This window comes from Dreissena polymorpha, chromosome 7 (genome assembly GCF_020536995.1).
Source record: "Dreissena polymorpha isolate Duluth1 chromosome 7, UMN_Dpol_1.0, whole genome shotgun sequence".
In the NCBI taxonomy this organism is placed as follows: domain Eukaryota; kingdom Metazoa; phylum Mollusca; class Bivalvia; order Myida; family Dreissenidae; genus Dreissena; species Dreissena polymorpha.
The window spans coordinates 20,812,872-20,840,030 of NC_068361.1; the positions used below are offsets into that span (position 1 = coordinate 20,812,872).

The window sequence follows — 27,159 nt, forward strand, 5'->3', positions numbered from 1 at the left end:
GAAATTTTGACTTAAGTTGAATTAAAAAAATTAAAAAGGAATTGTCCATTCCCTTACAAGCCTTGAATGCTGGCCCTGACTTGAATGGGGCTGATAACCTGAAGCAGTATTATATAAATATAAAGAAAAGTATAGAAGAACATAGTTAATAAACAAGGGCTGTTTGTTAAACATGCATGCCCCCCATATGGGCTGCCCATTGTAGTGGCAGCCATTGTGTGAGTACGATTTTTGTCACTGTGACCTTGACCTTTGACCTAGTGACCTGAAAATCAATAGGGGTCATCTGCGAGTCACGATCAATGTACCTATGAAGTGTCATGATCCTAGGCAAAAGCGTTCTTGAGTTATCATCCGAAAATCATTTTACTTTTTCGGGTCACTGTGACCTTGACCTTTGACCTTGTGACCTCAAAATCAATAGGGGTCATCTGCGAGTCATGATCAATCTACCTATGAAGTTTCATGATCCTAGGCGTATGCGTTCTTGAGTTATCATCCGAAAACCATTTTACTATTTCAGGTCACCGTGACCTTGACCTTTGACCTAGTGACCTCAAAAACAATAGGGGTCATCTGCAAGTCATGATCAATCTACCCATGAAGTTTCATGATCTTAGTAGGCGTATGCGTTCTTGAGTTATCATCCGGAAACCATTTTACTATTTCGGGTCACCGTGACCTTGACCTTTGACCTAGTGACCTCAAAATCAATAGGGGTCATCTGTGAGTCATGATCAATCTACCCATGAAGTTTAATGATCCTAAGCGTATGCGTTCTTGAGTTATCATCCGGAAACCGTTTTACTATTTTGGGTCACCGTGACCTTGACCTTTGACCTAGTGGCCTCAAAATCAATAGGGGTCATCTGCGATTCATGATCAATGTACCTATGAAGTTTCATGATCCTAGCCCCAAGCGTTCTTGAGTTATCATACGACAACCACCTGGTGGACGGACCGACCGACCGACCTACCGACCGACCGACCGACATGAGCAAAGCAATATACCCCCTCTTCTTCGAAGGGGGGCATAAAAATACAAAAATTACATCACTCACAAATGCCTATATGAAATACAAAAGGACCACCACATTCGACTGAACAATAACAACAAACATAAAGTGTACATGTGGATTGATCTACAGATCTTCACCTTTCATGTAATCTAGCGATTACTAAATTAATCTAATTATATGAGGTAGGGTAAAAGCAAAGCACTAATAGTTATTCCTGATTCTTCATACAACATTAATCGGCAAGGTATTACCAATGTTTATATAGAAACATCACTCTAACATGTGGGACTTTAATTTGCAAACCTTACTTTCAATAAAGAATAATTGCTAAGCTCCTTTGTCTATAGGTCTATGAAACATTTTGTGACATCACATTTGAAGAACCTATGCTCACATATTTAAATCTATGCTTACGAGGCACTTTTCACATTATTCAAATATAAGGACACTAATAACCAAACTAATGAAATATCATCAGCAAAGAACTTCTTGGAAACATAAGTTAGTTTTAAATATCAGGCAAGTGACTGATTTACAAAGCTACCAATGAAAGACTAAAATTTATCATACTAAATGACTACAAAATTTACTGAATGTATGCTGTAAAACCAATCATAATTTTATTGGAATTTACCCGGTAATGGATCAGTTTAACCACTAAATCAAATGTCAACATCCAAAATGTTTATCATAAAATTCATAAAATCCATGAATTTAACATACAACGACAATACCAGATTTAAAAAAAAGAACAAATTTCATGTCAACAAAATTAATTTAAATAAATAAAAAATAGTCAAACTAACATAACTGAATTTCAATTAACTTCATTCAAAATCCACATGATGTGATGAGCGAACAATAGCAAGTAATATGTAATATGCTAAATACTCGACCAAAAAGTTCCAAGTTCACCTAACAGAAAACATATTTGGCATGATCAAGTAACTGACACCTTTCTTCCATAGTCATATGATCCAATAAAGAATAAACATTATAATCACACAAAATGCTTCATTTTTGCTGGTGAACATGAACTCAAACAAAAGAAACAAAAAATATGCATCACAAGATGTGTGTTTTTGTTCATTTTCCACCTTCAAACCCATTCTGTTATGTACTAACACTTGGATTACTATGTTTAACCCTTTACCCATTAGATACGTATTTTTGTTTAAGTTCCTTAGAAAGTTACATTTAATTAAAGACCTTTCTTACTATTTTCCAGTTTTTAAGGCTTCATCTCCAAACCTTAGAAACTGATGAGCAGCAAACAGCATAAATCCTAAACAGACAGCGAGTTACTCGCAGGCTGTTCCAGTTTCATGCTGTTTGCACATAGCCATTTTCACTTTGCTTTTATGGGGATAAGGGTTAATAAATTTCCCTAGAAGAAATATTTTTCTCCCTTGTTTCAGTTTTCTTCTCTACCCAATATCATGCTAGCATGTAAAATAAACTAGATCAAAATAGCTGTTTTGATGTACACATATAACTATTATAACATGTTGAAGGGATCATTTCACAGTTTGGTAAATTGACAAAATTGAAAAAAGTTGTTTCAGATTCGCAAATTTTCGGTTTAGTTATGATATTTGTGAGAAAACAGTATTACTGAACATTTGCCATGGTCTAATATAGCCATTATATGCATCTTTTGACGATTTAAAAACCTAAAAATTATAAAGCGTTGCAACGCGAAACGATTGAATAATTTGTTGAGTTCTTTTGTTGTCGTTTAAATTTGTGAAACTACAAAGATTGCTTATATAACGTATAAAATACGCATCTTATGTATGCTTGGCAGGATAGCTCAGTTGGCTAATGCGTTTTTACTTCAGGATTCCGGGGGTCACTGGTTCGAGCCCTGCTGCGGGCTACTCTTTTTTTTCCTTTTTTAAATTTTATTTTTGATTTTTTACTGGAGCTTTTAAATTTAATGTTTACATTTATCAATATAAAGCATTTAATGACAAACTTCAAAACATTCCAAAATCTGTGAAAAGGCCCCTTTAAAAAAAAAGCTTCAAATGTTCTGTGTTGCTAATCCAGTTTTAATTGTTTATTGATGGATGGTTTGTAGCTGTTTTGGGTTTGTTTGTAATGGCAGAGTACAGTTTTCAGCTCTGACTTCAATGACCGTTTGACATCTTAGTCTCCAAAAAGCCCTGAAAACAACAGATGACCTATTAATAAAGTAAATAAATGGAGTTGCTGACTTATAACAATGTTTGGTACAAATTTCACAATTGTAACAAAACATGATATGTAAAACATCGCTATTTAATAGATTGCTGGTGCATAGAATGTAACAATATTTGGCACACATTTCAAAATTGTAACAAAACATGATATGTAAAACATCGATATTAGATTACTGGTGTATAAAATGTTGCTAAACGGCACAAGATTGACATCCATATATATTCTTCCCAGTTTGATTGTAAGCAATAATCTAATATTGGCAAAAATATTATAACAAAAAGTGTGAGAAATACCATATGTCAACTATCATGGCAAAAAGACATTCACAGCCAAAACGATAAAGATGATATTTGTTGGCTTCAGTGAATTATCTATTCTCATTCACAAGTGATAAAAAAACAACAAGAGCTGCCTCCATAAGATGACATATGCCACCCAAAAATGCTTTGATAGAAGTTATGAGCATTTTTCGAAACCTAAACGCAGATTTTGAAACCTAAACGCGAACCCTAAGTTCAAGGTCAAGGCCACAGTGGTCAAAATTTGTGTGCGTATGGAAAGGCCTTGTCCATACACACATGCATACCAAATATGAAGGTTACATCTGAAGCAACATACAAGAGGGCCAACATGGCCCTAGTTCGCTCACCTGAGGAGTTGGTTCATTCAATCTTTACCTAACGTCAAACTTGACCTAGATATTGTCCAGACAAACATCCTGGTCAAGTTTCATCATTATTGAACTAAAACTCTGGCATATGGATTGTTTTTGTTTTTGTAAGATTTGACCTGGTGACCTATAATTTGAGTTGACCCCCCCTTACCAAACATGAAACTTTGCTTACAAAAATAAATATTTTGACCTAGATTCATAAAATCTGAAACAAAATTTTGACCTCTAGAGTGTTTACAAGGATATTGTATGACATAATCAAAATTTGGGCTATAATTATGGCATGGATTATGTGAATTTGCTCATTATCAAACTTGACTGAGATTGAGAAGTGTGAATGCTAGAGTGTTTACAAACCAAATGTGGACGGACGGACGGCGGACAAAGACCAATCCTAAAACTTCACCTGAGCAATCAGGACAGCTAAAAAGTGTGTTTCACCGATCTGAGCCATTTTCCAACTTGTCCAAGGAATCAATAAAACCAATGTATTGACTAAGTTTCACAATGATAAGGCAAAAAATGTGACTTCTATAGTGTTCAATCACAAGGTTTCTCTCTAGTCACGTAAGGAAAACTGCCCCACCCCCCCTGGCGGCCATGTTTTTTGACCGATCGAGAACATTTGCGAACTCATCTGAGATATATATAAAACCAATCTTTTCACCAAGTTTCATGATGATTGGGCAAAAAATGTGACTTCTAGAGTGTTCACAAGCTTGTTTTACTATATAAATATAAGAAAACTGCCCCCCCCCGCAGCCATGTTATTCAACTAACCGGAACCATATTTTCTAACTCAACTCTCGTATCAAGGAAACAAATGTTCTGACCAAATTTCATGAAAATTGGGCCAAAAATGTGACATCTTGAGTGTTCACATTTTTTCAATATATACATATAGAGAAAAATGCCTCGCCCACTGGTGGCCATGTTTTTTCATAGATCTGGACCATTTTCGAAGTAGTCCGAGATATCAATAAAATCAATGTTTTGACCAACTTATATGATGATTGTGCAAAAATTGTGACTTCTAGTGTGTTTACAAGGTTTCTCTATAGCCAAATAAGGAAAACTGCCCCGTCCACTGGCGGCCATGTTTTTCAACGAACCAGAACCACTTTTGAACTCAACCAACATATCATTAACACAAACATTTTGACAAAGTTTCATAAAGATTGGGCACGAAATGTGACTTCTACAGTGTTTACAAGGTTTTTGTTTTTTTGACCTAGGGACCTTGTTTTTGACCCGACATGACCCGTTTCGAACTCGACCGAGATATTATTGGGACAAAGCTTCTTACCAAGTTTCGTGAAGATTGGAAAAGAAATGTGCCCTCTAAATTGTTTACGAACAAATGTTAACGGACGGACGACGGACAAAGACCGGTCACAAAAGCCCACCTGAGCAATTAGGTGAGCTAAAAAGTTATGAGCATTTTTCAAAAACGCAAAGTGTGACGGACAGACGAACAGACAGACGAATGGACAGTGCGATCACTATATGCCCTCCTTCGGGGGCATACAAACTGTTCTGAGTCATGGCGACAAACAATGAGGACATTTTACAGTTCAACAATGAGAAGTTTTGAAAAGTTTCACTGTTATTTTTCACTGTTTGAAGTGAATAATCTTTTTATATCACTTATATTAACCTACAAACAAAAGAAAATAATTCACTGTCACCTTCCTGTCGATTCTCAATTGTGTTAAGAACTAAACATCATAAACTTCTGAGCAGTGTTAAATTACATGACGCTTAAAAAGCATCCTAGAATTCCTCCTTAAGCTAAAACAAAGTTTCATTTTTATTTGTTTAACTACCAGCGCCATACAAATATCAGTAGTTAGATAGGCAGAACCTTTTCTTAAATTAGAGGTTATGATTCACCGCTATAATAATAATATTAATTGGAATGCAGAAATCTTCCCATTGTCTATCTCACAGTCTTGCCTCAGTTATTCTTTTACAATATAAAGTAAATTGAGCACGCATGATCAAACTAAGCAAAACTACTAAAAACATAATAGTAAATATAGTAAATTTATTAAATGTTCCAACAACAACAAAACAAGAGGGCCAAGATGGCCCTAGTTTGCTCACCTGAGAGGAGTTGGTTCATTTAATCTTTACCAAACGTCAAACTTGACCTAGATATTGTCCTGACAAACATCCTGGTCAAGTTTCATCATTATTGAACCAAAACTCTGGCATATGGAGTGATTTTGTTTTTGTAAGATTTAACCTGGTGACCTATATTTTGAGTTGACCACCATTACCAAACAACATCAAACTTTGCTTACAAAAATAAATATTATGACCAAGATTCATAAAATCTGAAACAAAATTGTGACCTCTAGAGTGTTTACAAGGATTTTGTTTAATATATTGAAAATTTGGACAATCTGAAGGCAATAATTATGGCATTAATTATGTGATATATATAAAATCAACCTTTTCACCAAGTTTCATGATGATTGGGCAAAAGATGTGACTTCTAGAGTGTTCACAAGCTTTTTTTACTATATAAATATGAGAAAACTGCCCCCCCCCCGGCAGCCATGTTATTCAACTGACCAGAACCAGTTTCGAACTCAACTCTCATATCAAGGAAACAAATGTTCTGACCAAATTTCATGAAAATTGGGCCAAAAATGTGACTTCTAGAGTGTTCACATGTTTTCACTATAAACATATAGAGAAAAATGCCCCGCCCACTGGCGGCCATGTTTTTTCACCTATCTGGACCATTTTCGAACTCGTCCGAGATATCAATAAAACCAATATTTTGACCAATTTTTATGATGATTGGGCAAAAATTGTGACTTCTAGAGTGTTTACAATATTTCTCTATAGCCAAATAAGGAAAACTGCCCCCCCCCCCTAGCAGCCATGTTATTTAACTGACCTGAACCAATTTGGAACTCAACTCTCATATCAAGGAAACAAATGTTCTGTCAGACCAAATTTCATGAAAATTGGGCCAAAAATGTGACTTCTAGAGTGTTCGCATGTTTTCACTATATACATATAAAGAAATATGCCATGCCCACTGGCGGCCATGTTTTTTCACCGATATGGACATTTTTCGAACTCGTCCGAGATATCAATAAAACCAATGTTTTGACCAACTTTTATGATGATTGGGCAAAAAATTGTGACTTCTAGTGTTTACAAGGTTTCTCTATAGCCAAATAAGGAAAACGGCCCCCCCCCCCTGGCAGCCATGTTATTCAACTGACCGGAACCATTTTCGAACTCAACTCTCATATCAAGGAAACAAATGTTATGACCAAATTTCATGAAAATTGGGCCAACCACTTTTGAACTCAACCAACATATTATTAAGACAAACTTTTTGACAAAGTTACATGAAGATTGGGCATCAAATGTGACTTGAACTGTGTTTACAAGTTTTTTCTTTTTTTTGACCTAGTGACCTAGTTTTTGACCCGGCACGACCCAGTTTCGAACTCGACCGAGATTTCATTGGGACAATGCTTCTGACCAAGTTTCATGAAGATTGGACAATGAGTGTGGCCTCTAGAGTGTTTACGAACAAATGATGACGGACGACGGACAAAGACCGGTCACAAAAGCTCACCTGAGCTAAAAGCTTTATCATCAACACAATTTGTTTCACACAAAAAGAGTTTGATCTGTTAGTGGAAAAAAAACCATTTGTTTTATGCCTTATTATTACTGTCTAGAGCACCATGCACAATACCTTCACTGCAGCTCCAATATTGTTTAGATCCAGTAGGAACGTATCATGGCCATATATGGAGTCTATCTCGTAGTAAGTCACGTGTGAATTTCCTAAAACAATTCAGAAGGCATGAAAGCTTTAATAATTATACAGAAATCAGCTGGATAATTTAACTTTATGGAATTAAGTTACAAATACTGAATGAAAAAAAGCGCTTAAAATATCATGGCTGTTTCACACAATTTTGGACGAATGACATACAATTGGGAAACTGGACATTTTAAGAAAAATTCCCTTTACTTGGGTGAAAAAATTGTTTTAAATAATTTATATCATTTGAAGAAATTGTTATAACTATAAACAAGAGCTGTGTTTGTGAAACACAATGCCCCCGACTGTGCCGCTTTGAAGCCATACATTTGACCTTTGACCTTGAAGGATGACCTTGACCTTTCACCACTCAAAATGTGCAGCTCCATGAGATACACATGCATGCCAAATATCAAGTTGCTATCTTCAATATTGCAAAAGTTATCGCAAGACTTTAACCAAGGTTGGGACAGAATGACAGACAGACAGACAGGCCAAAAACAATATACCCCCGATCATTCGATCCAGGGACATACAAAGTATGTCCTGAACAAAAACAATCACTAATAAAACGTCAATAGTCTTTATTTCTTAATGTGTTCCAAACACCTCAAGGTCAAAACAACAATTGGGAATTTCAGGACTGAACTTGTAACAAAATTGTTTTAATTATTGGACATATGAGGTTATGAGATGGGTATTAAACGTGACTCATTATCATATGACGGCGTACATTTGTGCAAAGTAAGTTCATAATCCATCAAAGTTGAAACTAAGCAAATAACATAAATGTTATGACAGGTTAACTGCCAACCTGACTTTGTGAGACTGGTAGCTAATTCCCGCTGCTGATAAATGGGAAAAAGAATGTCTGTTTTCACTCAAATAACCATGGAAGGGCACACAACTCTCTCCAATGCTTCCTCCAGGCTGTTATACCCTTCTTCAATGTCGAATATGTCCATGGCCTGTAATGGGAAAAGAAAAACTGAATGCCAGACAGACCAACGGACGGACGGACTGACAGTCCAACTACTATATGCCATCCTACCAGGGGGATAACAAAAATAAAAAATTTGGTTTATCATGTAAAACATTACATAACAGAACTACAAATTTGAAACCCAATATGCCTTCAATCTTGACAAAATATTACTCTTATTACTCTAAGTTTTCGAACGCTCTAAATTTTCGAACACCCTCTTTTTTTGGCCAAATTAATAATTGTATGTGCCTAAAAATGTTGGTCATACGAGTTTTCATCCATACATAATGGATCTGAATTATCAGACGGTATATTTGCTATGAAAACAGATTTCTGTCCTGTTTTAGCTTGTTGTGTGACTTTGATCATTCGTTTTATAACCGGATTAAGGTAATAAAATGTGGCAGATGGATGCAATGGACCATTACATTATCGTTAATGGGTAAAGAAAAAATGTAAACCAGTGATAAATTAAAGACCTTTACGATCATATACACATTAGGGTTTATTTGGCTGTTTAATGTGTATATGATTGCACTACATCAATGAATGATGTATTTTTTTAAATACTTTTAGAAATCAAACCTGAAATAACAACAGTTGCATAATAGACAGGGCTATGAGTTTCCTTTCCAAAATATCCTGATAACACCTTTTAATAATATTAAGAGTCAATATTTTTTTGTCTTAAATGTCTTAATTTCATAAATTCAAAATTCTGAGATTTGAAGATGATGGCCATGTACATTGACAACAATAATGAAAAGTGCACATTGAACAGATCTAAGTGTACCATTTTCTGATTTTCTGGGAAACAAGACAAAATTCATTTAATAAGAAATGATGAAACATTGATGTGTAAGACTATGATATATATATTGTTTTTTCAAAACGGAATAACATGGGAGACAATTCAGTTTAACATGTAAAATCATGAAAAAGAGTAACTCCCCTTAGATAATCCAATATCCATTGAAGTATTTCTAAACTTAACGGGATCTTTTCACAGTTTGGTAAATTGATAAAATTGAAAAAAGTTGTTTCAGATTCGCAAATTTTTGGTTTAGTTATGATATTGGTGAGGAAACAGTATTACTGAACATTTGCCATGGTCTAATATAGCCATTATATGCATCTTTTGACCATTTAAAAACCTAAAAATTATAAAGCGTTGCAACGCGAAACTATTGAATAATTTGGAGAGTTCTGTTGTTGTCGTTTAAATTTGTGAAACTACGAAGATTGCTTATATAACGCATAAAATACGCATCTTATGTATGCTTGGCAGGATAGCTCAGTTGGCTAATGCGTTTTTACTTCAGGATTCCGGAGGTCACTGGTTCGAGCCCTGCTGCGGGCTACTTTTTTTTTCCTCTTTTAAATTTTGTTTTTGATTTTTTACTGGAGCTTTTAAAATTTAATGTTTACATTTATCAATATAAACCATTTAATTACAAACTTCAAAACATGCCAAAATCTGTGAAAAGGCCCCTTTAAAATATTATGTTGTTTAAATTTTATGGTATGACCTGGCCAAGATTTATAACACTGGTCATAAAAAACTGGTTTTTATGGTAAGCTGATCATGATGTTTAAGGCTAGTCCACTGTATTACACTCAAGGTAAGTCACACAGAATAAGTGAATCTACATTATTCATTGATTAAAAATGCAAGTATATTTTAAGCTCATACAAATGTATGCCTATTTAAATAATAAGCAATGTTCAATAAATCGTAACAAAAAAGTTTAAAAACAGCTATCTAATACAATAAAATATACAAGAAAAGCTGTACCTCACATGAATGCCCAATCATCCCAAATTACCCTTGACGAGAAAATCTGATGGACTGATATATACGATGCCCTTTCCCCTCCCTTATGCCAAAACATATCAAAAAAGCTTTATATAGGAAAACAAAGCCAAAACAATTACTACAGTTTTTCTTTGTTATAATGTATTTTTTCATGCAATTGATTTGAAAGCCTTCAGCTCAATGAAACACTCTTAAGTCCCTTTCCTGGGTAGAACCAGTACTTAGTGTTATTTTGGGAGATTTAAAGAACACTCCCAAGGTGGGAACCCAACTTGTGACCTCCTTGTCTCTAGACAGCCAACTTAACCATTAGGACACTTTGACCTCTGATCAATATAATTACCTTAGAAATATACAATAGTGAATTTGGGTCAAACTTCGTGCTGAACTGCTCTCCCTGGTACTCTATGTAACTCTCAATAATGAAGGTGGGACACAGTGTCGGAGGTTTCCCCTCATCAATTCGTTTCCGAGCGAAACGCAAATCCCACTCAGGTCCACTTCTGTAGCCCATGGTTGCAAGCTCCCTTTACAGAAGAAAACATAGATACTGATAAGTTAAGTTATACAAATATGTACGAAAACTGCTTTCAAAACAATATGTCTCTCTTTTGGTTTTCTTCTAAATAATTTGGAAATTCAGCAAAATCTTATCAAATAAATATATTTCATCTAATTTCTGTTCCGGTAAATATCCTGCTCAATCAATACAAACATGTAGTATCATGCCTATCTTAGGTATTTTCCACAATAGCAAAGCCCATTTTCCGTCATAATCCAATTTACCAGGAGTATGTTTATACCTAGAAGTTCCATGGCCATTTTTGAGTACTTTATTAAACCCTTTCCTTCTCAGAAGCAAAGTGAAAATGGCTATGTGCAAACAGCATAAAACCAGGACAGCCACCGAGTAACTCGCAGTCTGTTTAGGTTTTATGCTGTTCACTGCTCATCAGTATCTAAGGGTTGTAAATGAAGTTTTTACAATTTCAATCTTGTGAGAAAGGTCTTTAACTAAATTTAGCTTTCTAAGGGACTTCATAAGCGTAAAAATACGTATCTAAATACAGTATAGTTCCTTCAATTCTTGCTACATGGACGTATGGTATGTTTTAATGAAATTCATAATAATGTTAAATTGCAAGTACAAATTAATTTGCATCAATCTGAAATAAATGGAATTCAATTATTTTAAAATATGTGTGTAAGTCTAAGACTTGTGTAAGTTGCTTAGTAAAACGGTACCCTGACTACCAATCTGTGGATTGCAGATTCTATCCATGACCTGGCCACATAATCTTTTCAAAATCAGATCCATATGAACTTTAATATACTAACAAACTACCATGGTACATAAAAAGATCCAGCATTATTTGTAACAACGGATAAGATAACCTATTTACAAAAATGCGGAAATCCTGACTATAACTAACGATTACAAACTACCATTGGTACATAAAAAGAGTCAGAATTGTTTGTACCAACAGATAAAATTCCTTATATACAAAAAATATGTGGAGATCCTGATTACAACTGTGAATACCTGGCGAGTTTCATGCCCATTTTGAGGTATTTGCCATCATAGTAGTGGCCCTTGTTCCAGTTGGGGTCCACCATGATACACTTCCTCTGCAGGTAGCGGGCGGCGATGGAGGAAGGGTGGCTCTGGGCGCAGGATGAGATAGAGACCATCCTGGGAGAGAACAAGTTCAAACGTATTAATTTACCCATGTCATGCGAAAATGGGTCTTATGTCCTGTACAGCCAGCGGCATTCCAGACCCAGCTTGTGCAGACTTGAATAAGTCATAGTCTGAAGGTATATCAATGTTAAGGTTAAGGTGTTGAAAGTGCTCAAATACAACATGCCAGCAAGCGGGAAGCATACTGATGTTAGACAAAACCCAATATTTTGGTTTCACCAAGGATGTTTGGTTTCCTGAATAAGTCTTTGTCTACAAGTATGTCAATGTCAAGGTCAAAATGAGGTCAGTACATATGGGTGTGTTGATATTGTTCAAAGACACCATCCATGCAAGTATCAAAGCTTTGTAGGGTTGACCTAATCATTGTTCTTTCTGAATTAGTCTCAGTCCAAAGGTAAGTTAATGTCAGGATCAACATGAAGTAAGGTACATGTAATGTGGGTGTATAGATAGTGTTAAAAAATATCATACTTCAAGAAACAAAGCTTTGTGGGAAGAATAATTGATGTCATTTTGTGTTAACCTGACAGACAGATGGGTAGTGCAGATAGTAGGATGGAAAATAAAAATTGTACTCTCCAATAACTATATGACTACCTACAGATGCTGGGGTCATGTCAATAAACAAGAAGGCCTGAGAGGCCCAAAGTCGCTCACCTGATATTCAAGATATCATTGGGACAAATCTTCTGAGCGAGTTTCATGATGATCGGAAAATAAATGTGGCCTCTAGAGTGTTAACAAGGTTTTACTATAGCCATATAAGGAAAAATGCCCCACCCCCTGGTGGCCATGTTTTTCAACCAACCAGCATCATTTTCGAACTCATCCAAGATATTATTGGGATGAATCTTCTTACCAAGTTTCATGAAGATCAGGCAATAAATGTGGCCTCTAAAGTGTTAACAAGCTTTCACTATAGCCATATAAGGAAAAATGCCCGGCATCTTGACAAGGTTTTACTATAGTCATATAAGAAACAATGCCCCGCCCCCTGGTGGCCATGTTTTTCAAGCAAATGTACCCATTTTCGAACTTGTCCAAGATATTATTGAGACCAACCTTCTGACTTAATTTTATGAAGATTGGACAATAGATGTTGCCTCTACAGAGTTGACAAGGCAAATGTTGACGCCGCACAACGGACAACATATGACGGACAAAAGGCGATCACAAAAGCTCATTATGAGCACGTTGTGCTCAGGTGAGCTAAAAAAGTGATCAACAAAAAGACGAGTGGTTCTTGTAAGGAAAAGATATCGTCTCACTTTCCTGAGATAATATCACATGTTATATCCCCTAAAATTATCTTCTTCTATTTCCATGCTTTCCAATAATATATAGGAAAATTATTTTAAAGTGAAACTGTTACTTCACCACTATTTGACTGATCTGCCCCCATGGGGCAGAGCTAGTTTTGACCCCAGGGGCATAATTTATAAGCTAGCTCTGAATGGCTTCAGGTACACAACTTGCCTGCCCACTCTGTCAGGATACATGGCAGCAGCAGTCAGTGAACACATTCCACCCAGAGAGGATCCAACACTGGCGTGTAACTGCAAATGATGAAAGCATATCATTTACCGGTAACACTTCATCACTCAGATATGTATTTTGACCCTTATACAATCCAATTAAATTGAAGACCTTTTTTACTAGATTCATGTTGTAAAGACCTCATTTCCAACCCAAGATACTGATGAACAGCAAACAGCATAAAATCTGAACAGACTGCCAGTTACTCGCAGGCTGTTCTAGTTTTATGCTGGTTGCATATAGCCATTTTCACTTTGCTTCTGAACGGGAAAGGGTTAACAAAGCTGTCACAGTATTGAATTGTTCTAAAGAGTCCCATATATTTACAGGTTCTTATGTGTTTAATAGGAAATAACCAGTAAGAAACTTAAAAAAATTAATGTTGTTGTTGTTGTTTTGGGGGAGGGGCAATTACATTACCTTTTTGATGTCATTGTAAGAATAGATTCACCAACAAAGAGAATGATTTGAACAATAATTAACACATGTTTATGCCTTTGAAGTTGGATTCTCTTATCCCCTAAGTACAATTTGAATAAACCTATTGTTTCACTACAACCTAAAGCATTTCATTTTGCAGGGTAATGAAACAAGCGCAAAAAATTACTTATTTATCCCTAACTACCTTACCATTTTTAAGTTAATGCGAGCTAACCTAATCATATTTTTTATGCCTTATTGAGTTTTTTCTTATTTTGGGAAAAGCACTGGGCCCTTTGGTACGGGGAAAAATCGTGTCATTTTGAATAACAAGAGCACCGCATAACAGGTGCCACTATCTGCTGCAAAAGCTTGTCAGAATTTTTAAATTTTTTTTAGAGGTCACAGTGACCTTGACCTTTGACCTAGTGACCCAAAAATGGGTGTGGCATGTAGAACTCATCAAGGTGCATCTACATACTAAGTTTCAAAGTTGTATGTGGAAGCACTTTGATTTAATAGCCTATGTTAAAGTTTTATATTAGAGGTCACAGTAACCTTGACCTTTGACTTAGTGACCCAAAAATGGGTGTGGCGTGTAGAACTCATCAAGGTGCATCTACATATGAGGTTTCAAAGTTGTAGGTGGAAGCACTTTGACTTTAGAGCCTATGTTAAAGTTTTATATTAGAGGTCACAGTGACCTTGACCTTTGACTTAGTGACCCAAAAATGGGTGTGGCGTGTAGAACTCATCAAGGTGCATCTACATATGAAGTTTCAAAGTTGTAGGTGGAAGCACTTTGATTTTAGAGCCAATGTTAAGGTTTTAGCACGACGCCGATGGGAAATTGGTATTGTTGTTTTTTGCTAACAAATACCTAACATTTTAAGATTTAAGGGTTTTCATTCTTATAATTAATTTAGTTCAACTTATACTTTTCTGGAAAGTTGAGGTTTCTTCTTCTTTTTATTTAGTTTGGAAATCTACAATTGCAATTCAAGTACCGGTAGTCATTTGGGAAAACATTTTTTTTATTGGAAATGGTTGACCAAACTAGAGCTTTGTCATAGACGTGACGTATACCCCCACATGCCGCATTGACACAGACTATTTTGCATGCTGTCTTCATAAAACAAGAGAATCTAATTTATGGCGATTTTTAAGAATTATTATGCCATTATTTGTTATGGCCATTTTGACCTTTGAACTTTTGAATTATTTCACATGACACGCCGTCCAATGACTGTGAACAAAATTAATGTACAGAGTAATTTTAAAATCTCACAATGAATGACATAGTTATGGCCCAGAAAAGCTCATTTATGGCCATTTTTGACCTTTGAACTCCAAGTGTGACCTTGACCCTGGAGATATCAACGTAATTCTTTGGCGCGACACACCGGCCAATGATGGTGAACAAATGTTCCAAATGATTTTAAAATCTCACAATGAACAACATAGTTATGGCCTGGACAAGCTTACTTATGGCCATTTTTGACCTTCGAACTTTAAGTGTGACCTTGACCTTGAAGATATCAACATAATTATTTCGCGCGACACACCGTCAAATGATGGTGAAAAAATGTGCCAAATGATTTTTAGATCCTACAATGAACGACATAGTTATTGCCCGGACAAGCTCATTTATGATCTTTGAACTCAAAGTGTGACCTTGACCTTGGAGATATCGACGTAATTCTTTGGCGCGACACACCGTCCAATGATGGTGAACAAATTTTCCAAATTATTTAAAAATCTCACAATAAATGATAAAGTTATGGCCCGGACAAGCATTTGACCTTTGAACTCCAAGTGTGACCTTGACCTTGGAGATATCTACATACTTTTTTCACATGACACACCGTCCCTCGATGGTGAACAATTGTTATTTTAAAATCTAACGATTAATGACATAGTTATGGTCCTGACAAACGTTTGGTTTAAAACACACTAAGTGACCCCGTGACCTAGTTTTTGACCCAGCATGACCCTTATTCAAAGTTGACCTATACATCATCTAGATCAACTTGTGACCAAGTTTGTTGAAGATCGGATGAAATTTTGGGACAGACCGACCGACAAAGTGACTCCTATATAGCCCCCATTACCAATGGTAATGGGGGTATAAAAACAGAACGTACACTATTAATACCGAGGTGATCCAACACCTGGAACTTTGCAGCCACCATGTCGGTGACACTGACCACAGGGAATGTGGTTGCGTATTTTTGAAATATAACAAGATACAAGCCTTGCTTTGGGTAAATGCATGTGAATTTTAATGCATTCAGGTAGATCCTTGTTCCAGATTAGCCTGAGCAGTCTGCACAGGCTAATCAAGGATGACACTTTCACCTTTTATGTAATTTTTCTTTTAAAGAAAGTCTTATCTTAGCAAAAATCCAGTCTAGATTGAAAGTGACGTCCCTGATTAGCATGTGCAAACTGCACAGGCTTATCTGGGACAACACTTAAAGCACATGCATAAAGCCAAGTTTTTCCTTAACAAGACTCACATGATAATAACAGTGCTATTTTAATATTGGAAATACATGTGCCTAAATACCAAAATTAATGCAGTCATTCGTTAAATAATTATTAATATTTTTTTACAAAAATAAAACTTTTTTAAGATTAAGATAGGATTTTAACTTTTGAAAAATATGTTTGAAGAACAATAATGTTTTACAAAAAAGTGTAAAGTTTTAATTATTTCAGTGTAAATATATAAGTAACTTTAGCTTTTTATTCAATGGATTAAAACTGCTTGGACCTCTGAAAGTGGACAAAAATAATAAATATTATAATGCACCCTTTAGTATATATAAGTAATAAACTCTACTTTATGATGACCAATGGCATTTAAAAAGAACTGTATGTAAACCCTAGCTATCTTTACACTATGCTACCATATAAGCTTTCATTTAAAAACAGAAAAGCATATTTAAAAATGTCTTCAGAATAAAAAGATTATAGGCCCTATGGGTGGAAATTTAATAAAAGGGGCCTTTTCATGTTTGGGTAAATTGACAAAATTGAAAAAAGTTGTTTTAGATTCGCAAAATTTCATTTTAGTTATGATATTTATGAGGAAACAGTAATATTGACCATTTACCATGCTCTAAAATAGCCATTATATGCATCTTTTGACGATTTAAAAACCTGAAAATTATAAAGCGTTGCAACACAAAACGAATTAATAATTTAGGGCGTTCTGTTGGTGTTTTCTGAAACTACAAGGATTGCTTATATAAAGTATAAAATGCATTTTGCATTGTATTCGGAAGAATGTCCGAGTGGTCTAAGTGGTAGATTTTTTACTCCAGGACTCCAAGGGTCAGTGGTTCGAGCCCTGCTGAGGATTACCTTTTTTTCTTTTTTAAATGTAATTCCTGATTTTTTTACTTGAGCTTTTTGTATCCAATGTTTACATTTATCAATATAAAGCATTTAATGACAAACTTCAAAGCATGCCAAAATCTGTGAAAAGGCCCCTTCAACATGCCAAATATTTCCAAAACATTGTTATTCCTCAATTTCAGCAATAAGCAAGTTTTGTTATTTGTGTATTAGTTTGCATCTGAATCAACCGTATGTAATGCAGATTATTGATAACATTTATTATTGAATGGCAAAAAAAGTCCAACACTACAACTGGTCACTGATATTGATAGCACAATGTCAATGAATGTATTTACCCAAATCATGTAAATCCTTTATACAATGTAGCTATGATGACAAATTAATTACATGCATACTCTCAATATATATTTTAAACTAGCAATCCCAAAATTTGCAAAAAACAAGAGATGTGTTTGTCAGATACACAATGCCCCCTACTGCGACGCTTTGATTTATTAATTTTTGTTTTTAATTATATCCCATTTAAAAATATCACTTCCCTTGTAAAAATGATCAGTACCTGCTAAATGATAAATAGAAATTATCTCCCTCTAAAGCTTGTTACTTTCCCTGGATAAGTTTTTTTTACCTTGAAGGATGACCTTGACCTTTAACCACTCAAAATGTGCAGCTCCATGAGATACACATGCATGCCAACTATCAAGTTGCTATCTTCAATATTGCAAAAGTTATGGCCAATGTTAAAGTTGTCGGACAGACAGATGGATGGACGGACAGTTCAAATGCTATATGCCACCCTACCGGGGGGCATAAAAATGTTTTTAGGGCCAATATTTGATGTTAAAAGTAAAAGATAAATGTGTCTGAACCTTGTTGTTTAAGTTATTGTGCAAGGTAAATCTATATAAATCATGTGACCACTTGGGTTTGTCCGTTTGTTACCCGAGGGTACCATGATAAAATTCTTCACAATGGCGACCTATGTAAAAGACCGAGCCAGTCCGATTGAGATAGCTTGATTTTGCTAATCGGCATACCTCGCTTATTATCATTGATAAAGGTATAGGAAGCTCAGATATAAATAGGACAGCATATTCTGGGAAAAAGATTTAATAATAGTTTAAAAACATTAGTTTTAAATCAGTTATATTCAATCCATTATATGTTTATAGATCAATGAAACAACTATGCATTTTCTGTATTGTATTTGACATTTGTTGTGATTCAGTAAATAAATTGCGAATTAAAACGTGTATAATTAATTTTCAACGCGATCATGAGTATAAAGAAAACAAATTATTTCGAACCTGCCATTTGTTAACGTTGTAGCAACTATGGTATATAAACAGCATAATAGCCGTATGACATCTGTGAAACTCGCTCTTTTGTGTGCTTTCTCATTTTGCATATTTAATTAACTTTTTTGTGTGCTTTCTCATTTTGCATATTTAATTAACTTTTCAAACAGAAATGACAGAGCCACATCAGTGTACATACTATGTTTGATAATTGATTTGTTTGTTGGATATTGTTTGCTGTTTTAAAAACATATATTAGGTTTTATCGCGGAGATTTAGTTAACCTTACCATGTATTCATGTGCGAACTCACATATTCAAGTGCTCTTACGACTATGTGCTCATACCTTCTTTCAGGAATCATCATGAAATTATTGCCGAACATAACGAACAGACATGCCTAAGCTTATTGAATTAGAGAAATAAACAATAATCAAAAGAGAAAAATTATATGTTCATGCACGTGGGCATGTGAAATGATCACGTCCGTACACATAACATCATTAACTTAGGAAAGGAAACAACGAAATATCAAGTTTGGTATGATATACATGTGAAATTAAAGAGCATGGTGTAATTAAAGAGCATGTCAAGTTTTTAATTTATATGCTGAAACGTAATGTTATAACCCACAAAACGTTTTACTGTAACAGAACGTTTTTTAAAGATAATTTTAAGATAAGTGGTCCAGAAAATACAGATTTTAAAGATATTTCTTGCTTAATTTGATAGAGAATGTAACCCGCCTCCCAGTTTCGCTGAATGGATCAAGTTTCCCACGGGTACTACTTCCCCATACCCCCATTTTTTTTTTCGTACCCAATTTTTTTCGTACCCAATTTTTTTTCGTACCCAAATTTTTGCTTGTACCCAATTTTTTTTTCGTACCCAATTTTTGTTGGCCACCCACATTTTTTTTCGTAACTAATCTTTTTTAGTACCCAATTTTTTTTTGGCATAATTTTTGTACCCAAAATTTTCTTACCTATTTTTTTCCTACCAAAAATTTTCGTACCCACATACACAATTGTGGTGATGTAGATACTTAAATAGATGCTTTTATATCAATCCTCTTCAAAAGCATTGTCACACCAGTACTGTCAGTACTTTGATTTACCTTTGAACTCAAAGTATGACCTTGGAGATATCGACATAATTCTTTTGTGCGACACACCGTCTAATAATGGTGAACAAATATGCCAAATGATTTAAAATCTCACAATGAACGACAAAGTTATGGCCCGGAAAAGCTTGTTCCGCCCACCCTCCAACATTTGCCAATCTAATAATCAGTTTTTTCCTTCGGAAAACCTGGTTAATAAAACTTCAGATTTGAATTATTTTTTTTCTCATGAGCAGTACTTTATTTATATGACTTTCAAGAAATTACATTAGAAAACTTTATTATTAAATGTATTACGTATTTCTCATGCTATTTTTGCAAGAATTTCATAATTTTTTACTTATAATAAAAAAATAAGTCTTATTTTGCTTTGGGACATTGTCTGATATTGCCCTTGACATAAGAAGAACATGTCTTGCACGGACTACACTTACACATGTATGTATAATACGCAGTGAATAAAGAGTTTTTAACAAGTGTTTCTGTCGTCGTAAAATAGTGCTTTTTAAGTTTATACAAGAATAAACATCATTATGGTACATATGCCAGTTTTAGATCAATTAAATTAAATTTTATGGACTGGGACTTGTTACAACATAATCAAGCAATGATAAACAGGATATAGAAAACTTCAGTGTTTATGGTAAGTTTGTTAAACTGATTTTTGTAAAACGAACAGGATATAGAGATGAAAAAAAATCATTTGCAATTCTGAGGATCTTTTTGAAGTATGCAAAACTTGTGCATTCAGACATTTAAAATTAAAAGAAATTCAAACAGAGAGAATAAATTGAATTTACACGATTGCACAAATATAAATTTACTTATAACATTTTATGACATTACCAACACTAATTACTATGTAAATCATTACAAGTCAGTTTAAAAGGACTCAGTCATGGATATTCTGATGGAATTTGTGTCTAAACATTTCCTCATAGTTTGCTGGAAAAGACAAAATATCGTCTAAATTTCTTTGAAAAAAAATCAACTCTTGACTCGCTAGACTTATTAAGAAAGACATCTAAAAAAAATACAAGAACAATCTCAACTTTGTTGTAAGTATCATGTTAAAGAGACTTGTTCAAGATTTTTGTATTTTAGAAAAAATTCATGGCATGAGTTTACTGACACATCTGTTACTTACTAGCAACCAGGAAAAAGGTACAATTTTAAAATACGCCGAAACCTTTTTTAGCAAAAGTTAACATTATATCACTACAACACACAGGCTTTTGAATTTTTGATGATCATTTAAACGTCAAGTTTGTAATACATGTTTTTGTTAAATTATTGAAAAAAAACTGTTAAGAACCCTTTATTATTTTTCTGATTTTCATTGATAATTATCAAGAGATAAACATTACATTTTAGTATTTTTCATAGTCAGGGCGGTTGTTTTGCTTGATCTAATATAATTTATAGATTTGTGAATGTACGTGTGAGATTTTTTTATAAGGTCATTTTTCATAAATGTGAACTATTCCCTTTAATGTTACCATTAATACCACATATGTGTAAAAAAAAGCATGATTAATAGAGTATGAGTACCCAGTGGAAATGGTGATTATAATATTTTTTATAAAATATTTGATAATTTCAGTAATAATCTCATATTTTATTGTTTTAATTATCACAACTGCATTTTTCAGGCAGAAAATTCATTAAAACAACAACATTTATTCAGCAATTAAGCAAAAGCTCATCATCTTGATTTTTCATTGAACCAAAGTCACTTTAAAGAAAGATTATTCCAAAACCTAGATAAAAAGGACAAAAAACTTTCAGTCAAGGTCACAATGACATGCAAAACCGTTAATAAACTTTCAGATGTTTCAGCCAAAATGTTAACTGTTTTTTTTACAATTTTATGACAATAAAACATCCTGCTAGACAGGGTTACATTTTAAACTGGGGTTCAGGTTTAGGAATGTCAATTCATGATAACATTTACTAAGGGGTGTATTACATAAGTGAATCAATCTAGTCCGATTACTCAGGTAAACATTTGAAATCAGAGTTAAATTAATGAATTTGATACTAAAATAGTATTGAACAATTGTAATAACTAATATATCTACATTGATTGCCCCTTTTTAAGTGTTATGTGGTGTCTTCCTAGGTACCGTGAGGTCATGGGTTTGATCCCAACAGTGGGAGCGTTTTAGATCTCCCCCATAGAAACCAAGCACTGGTTCAAGTCCCAGAAAATGGACTTCAAAGCATTTCAAATACATGTAAGCCCTAGGCTTTCGATGCATTCAAGCTAAAATAAATAGTTTTAAACTAAAGTATGATGACTTACGATGACCCATAGCAACCCCCTAAAGTGTTGGTGCAGATGACAAAGAATTTGTCAGTGTCAATTGCGCAGCCTGGCCCAACAAACTTCTCCCACCAGCCTGGTGTTGTGTTGTCCTGAAATCAAAGCATCAATAATTGATTAAATCAAGCAGTCACACATCAGAAATGGCCCTCACCACTTGACAATAAGAAACAAATGACATTAACTGTTAATTTATTGCAGCAAAGTTATGGCTCTTGTGTTGCAAACACCCAATTTTCAGACTATAAAAATAATTTGTAGTGAAAAAAAGACAAATGGCCGCAATTCTGCCGAAACTTGTCACGGCCAAAATATCTTTCTACAAAATCACTACACATTAAGGTCAATCAACTGTGCAATTTTAAGCGATATTCACACACAAACTGTCATTATTCAGCTATAACTTGTTGCAGCTAATCGACATGTTAAAAGTTTGTCAATGTCAAGACAAGTGCAATGCCACCCACTCCTTGGGAGAATAACAATAAACAAAAGGCAATTTCTCCAAAAATATTAAAGCAAAAGTTATGATTTTTGTGCACTGAACAGTCCGACCCCCCATAAGATATATCATTGAAGGCCAAACAGACTAAATGAATCCAGTATACTCCCTTCCAATTTGATGTGCAGGGGATACAAAGAGCCTGTACATGTACCTGATAGGAGGGATCAAAACATGTACATGTATGCCTATACAAAGTATGGTACTTAAATAACAAAGTAATGCAAAATAATTATTTAGAATTAATGTGAACAATAAATAAAGGATTGTAGAACTATAATATATCTGATAAAGAAATATGTTTGTTTTTTCAAGCTTATGCCATGCTATCAATTACACCCTCAACTTGAAGAATTTCATAATATCAACCCTTAAAATAGAGAATTTCATAATTTCAACCCTAAAAATGGAGAATTTCATACCCGGTAATTTCAACCCTCAAAATGGAGAATTTCATAATTTCATCCCTCAAATTGAAGAATTTAATAGTACCAACCCTCATCATGGAGAAAATCATAGTTCTGAATACATTCCTCATGACTCTTAGCATGGGAACTGGCAGACAATCCAGCATGTATCACAAGAGCGTTGGTTTTGTCTTTGTTGAGCTCGCCCCATGTTTCATACACAATGACTAGTTCTGGTATGACACCTTTGCTGTATTTGAAATTGAACGGTTGCCCAGAGTTGAATGTGTTGTAACCTGATAGGATTTTGTCATATTGCGGTTCCGGTCCGGTCACTTTACTGAAATTAACGTTTGAGTTTATTTTGAAGTTACCCGAAATCAAGCAAGTTGCAAGAAAGCAAGTTCAAGCTAGAGTTTCTAAGTGTATAAAAAGGTTAGGCTCACTTTCTGGTCAAACAAGGGAAGCTTAATTGTCTTCAGGCCCCTAAAGCTAAGTAACTCCTCGGTTTGGAGGTTTGGGACACCCACTTGTGGCAGATCGGGGTATATCACATCATCGTCTATTTTACCCAGCTGCAGATCTGCTCGGGATGACGTATGGATCTTTTGAAGGCATTTTGCCTGGAACGTACTGTCTTCTGTTGGTTTAAAATGCTTGAAGATCGTTTTAATATCACTTCAGTCACTTTTTTCATTTTTGTTCGTCAATGTGTCGTCACAGCGACCTAAAAATACACACCGTTATATGATAGCTTGGTAAAGTGGACCTCAGCAAAAATATAATGTTTATTTAAAGCACTAGTCCACACACACAAAATAAGATGTTAGTTCAAATAAAGGTAAATTATGTTTTGTTTACTGATATCTAATAGGATGCCCAAGACAGTTGCCCCCACAAGTTACTAACCAGAAGCCGATAGATCTGTATTGTTGGTTATGGCAGCTAATATAGTTCAAGATCCTTATATGACTCGTCATGCACATAAATAGTTCTCTTGCACAACTGTTACATTACATGTATGTGAGAGCAAGTAACAATAACTCTGCTGAGAAAACATTTCATATCTGATATAAATTTATTTAATGTTTAACATGATTACATTTTTCCCTATTGATACATTATTTTCAAACTTGTCTTTATTAAAAAAATATATTGCTACATACATAGGTTAACATAAATATGACCTATTTAACAAATTATTCCAACACTAACACTATGAAACACAAGAATGAAATCATAGGATTCCAAATATTTTGACTGATGGACAATTTTGTTAACCTTGTTTTTATCAGTCATGGAAGATAAAAACAGAGAGCCACTAAGGTGCCTAATTTGTTCATAATAAATACATTTCATAATGTTTTTGTTAAAACAATACATGGTGCCAACAGAATATACACTACCTATGCTAGGCAAAATTGTAGTTTCTACAGCCAGAATTTAAAAAGCGCACCTTTTTGTGTGCCCAGTCATATAAACTGTACTAATTCTGTTAATCAGTTCATGGCATTTGTTAATACATCTTGGGAATGAGGCAGGGTCCCTTTGGATTGGGAAAAATAGCATCATTTTGACTATAATTGGAAAATTAAGTGTTTTTTTGTTTAAAAAAATAATTTACAATTCAAAATAAACTTATTTCAATATTACATATACTAAAGTTTAACTTTCAGAATTGGATAGATGAACAAAATATTGAGACTTGAAATTATTATTTTTGGAAAACTTCAATTGGGAACTTGTGGTTCCCATTTGGGAAAAATATATACTTTTTTCCATTGGGAATATGTCCCCCTACCGGACCCAAATTTAAATGAAAACAATCACTGTCATTTGAATATTTTAGTGAAGAGCAGATCAAAGGTTAAAGTGTTAGTTCACTGAAAACAGGGTCACATGTAAAGAAACTACATGGTTCAAAGTTACCAACATTGAAAATTAAGTAATAAAAAGATGGGGGAAGCAAAAATTGTGCAGCAATCTCCTTTTTTTGCTCTAGATCTCTCCATACCAACTCCTTTGTTCCTATATTGCAATAATTTGCATTTCAATGGTTGACCCATACACATGTATTGCATCCCCTTATATGTAAATAACAATATTAATATGAATATATATTATAATATCAGGTTAAAGGCTATATAACAATAAATTAAGAACAGACTTTAGTCTCGCTGCAGCAAATTCAGAACGCCTTGAATGCAGTGAAATCGCCATAGAATACCAATTTTTTTATTTCATAGTGTTTATTCATATTTTTTCAGCAATCACAAGGAGATCAGTAAGATTTTTAAAACGCAGTGAAAGAGCTTTTGTCTAATGGACAAGCTCAGTTAGAGTGTCTGCTTATAACACGGGTGATTGTTGGCTTGGGTAGGGCTTTAATGATCCCCAGGCTCTGTTAAGTATACTTAAATGTACCCCGGCTTTGCAAAATATACTGAAATGCACCCGGGAATTCTATTGAAATGCACCCGGGAATTCTATCGCTGAATTGGTCGTTGTTTGCTATTTGTTTCAAATTAATTATGTTCATATTTATGTCAATATTCTGTAAAATGGCCTCTATATTATGGAAACTTATACTCAAACAAGAAATGTGTTTGTCAGAGACACTATGTCCCCTACTGCGCCGCTTTGATTTTTTTATATTTGTTTTATCATATGGCAGGTTCAGATAATCCCTTTAAAGCTTATTACTTCCATTGTTTTTTTTCACCTTTGACCTTGAAGGATGACCTTGACCTTTCACCACTCAAAATGGTCAGCTCCATGAGATACACATGCAAGCCAAATATGCAGTTGCTAATCTTCAATATTGCAAAAGTTAAGGCAAAATGATAAAGTTGGAGCAAACAAAAAAACAAACCAACCAACCAACTAACAGCAAAAACAATATGTCCCCCACTATAGTGGTGGGGGACATTAAAAGAATGTTGAGGCAGGTTTTGTTAAACTAGAATTTGGCTTTGTTTTCCGTAGCGCTTTTTACGACACAAGATTTTGGGGCAGGAATAAAACTTGGGTACAGTCTAAATTGGCTGGGTATGCGTATGTACATTTTCTGTCCTTGGGGTACATTTAAGTACACTTAAGAGTACCCGGGGTTTATTTAAGTAGTTCCCGAGCCGACTGCAAGACCAATCAAACATAACTTGTCAGGATCCGGGAATTTTCACTTTAAATTAAAGGCAACACCATCTCGAGTGACAGGCCCCGTACTTACTGTGTTTCAGATTTTTGTAAAGAAATAATGTAAGTGTGCCCCTTAAAACATCCAATAAAAATAACAATCAGTATTCTATTCACAGTGCCTATACCACATGACTTTTTCGGATCTGTGTTGGAAGAACAAAGCATGACCCAGTTAACATTTTTAAGGATCTCTTTTTAAATATTTCACCATTTTTAATGGGATAAAGTTGAGAGCCCGCTAATTCAGTTTTTTTTTTCCTTCTTTGTGACCCGCCGAAAATCGGCTCTTTTCCCTCCGATTTTTTGTTCCCCTCAGCTGGTAAATTTTCCTCTAGATTTCATTTTCCCCTCAAAAAAAAAATAAAAAATAAATATATTTTTTTTGTTAAACCTTTGAATATATAAGTTAACCTGATCCAGTGTAGAAAATAGAAAAATATTGCATAATTAAGTTTTCTGTTTCCTTGAATTTGTTTTAAAACCAGTTAAATATGCTGAATTGATTATTTAAGACTTTCCTTATTTTCCCCAAAAATCCGACGTTTTGTGTGATTTTTTCCCCCAAAATCCTGCGTTTCGCGCGATAATTTTCCCCTCAAAAAAGGCCAGGCCCTTTCCCAAAAATCAGATAAAAACCCCTGTCATTCGTAATAGTTTTTTATAGGTATCATGATCTTTTTAAACAAATAAGTATTTTTTTTCAGTAAAGTGCAACCACGCATTTGAGCGGTTAGAAAAATGTCAGATCAGTGTGGGGACTTCATATGTACTTCAATAGT

The 27,159-nt window shown here is 34.6% G+C and overlaps 1 protein-coding gene across 1 annotated transcript; it reads right to left on the reverse strand.

Annotated features, from left to right (window-relative positions):
- Nucleotides 1–3,151: 3,151 nt before the first annotated feature.
- Nucleotides 3,152–26,559, reverse strand: LOC127839517 (uncharacterized). Its single transcript, XM_052367907.1, is given in 13 exon segments — nt 3,152–3,187; nt 7,628–7,719; nt 8,514–8,667; nt 10,844–11,027; nt 12,044–12,193; nt 13,682–13,761; nt 16,306–16,391; nt 16,905–16,939; nt 22,253–22,362; nt 23,306–23,522; nt 23,629–23,651; nt 23,653–23,805; nt 26,506–26,559. Coding segments are annotated over 13 exon segments (1,374 nt in total).
- Between the last annotated feature and the right edge of the window lie 600 nt (nt 26,560–27,159).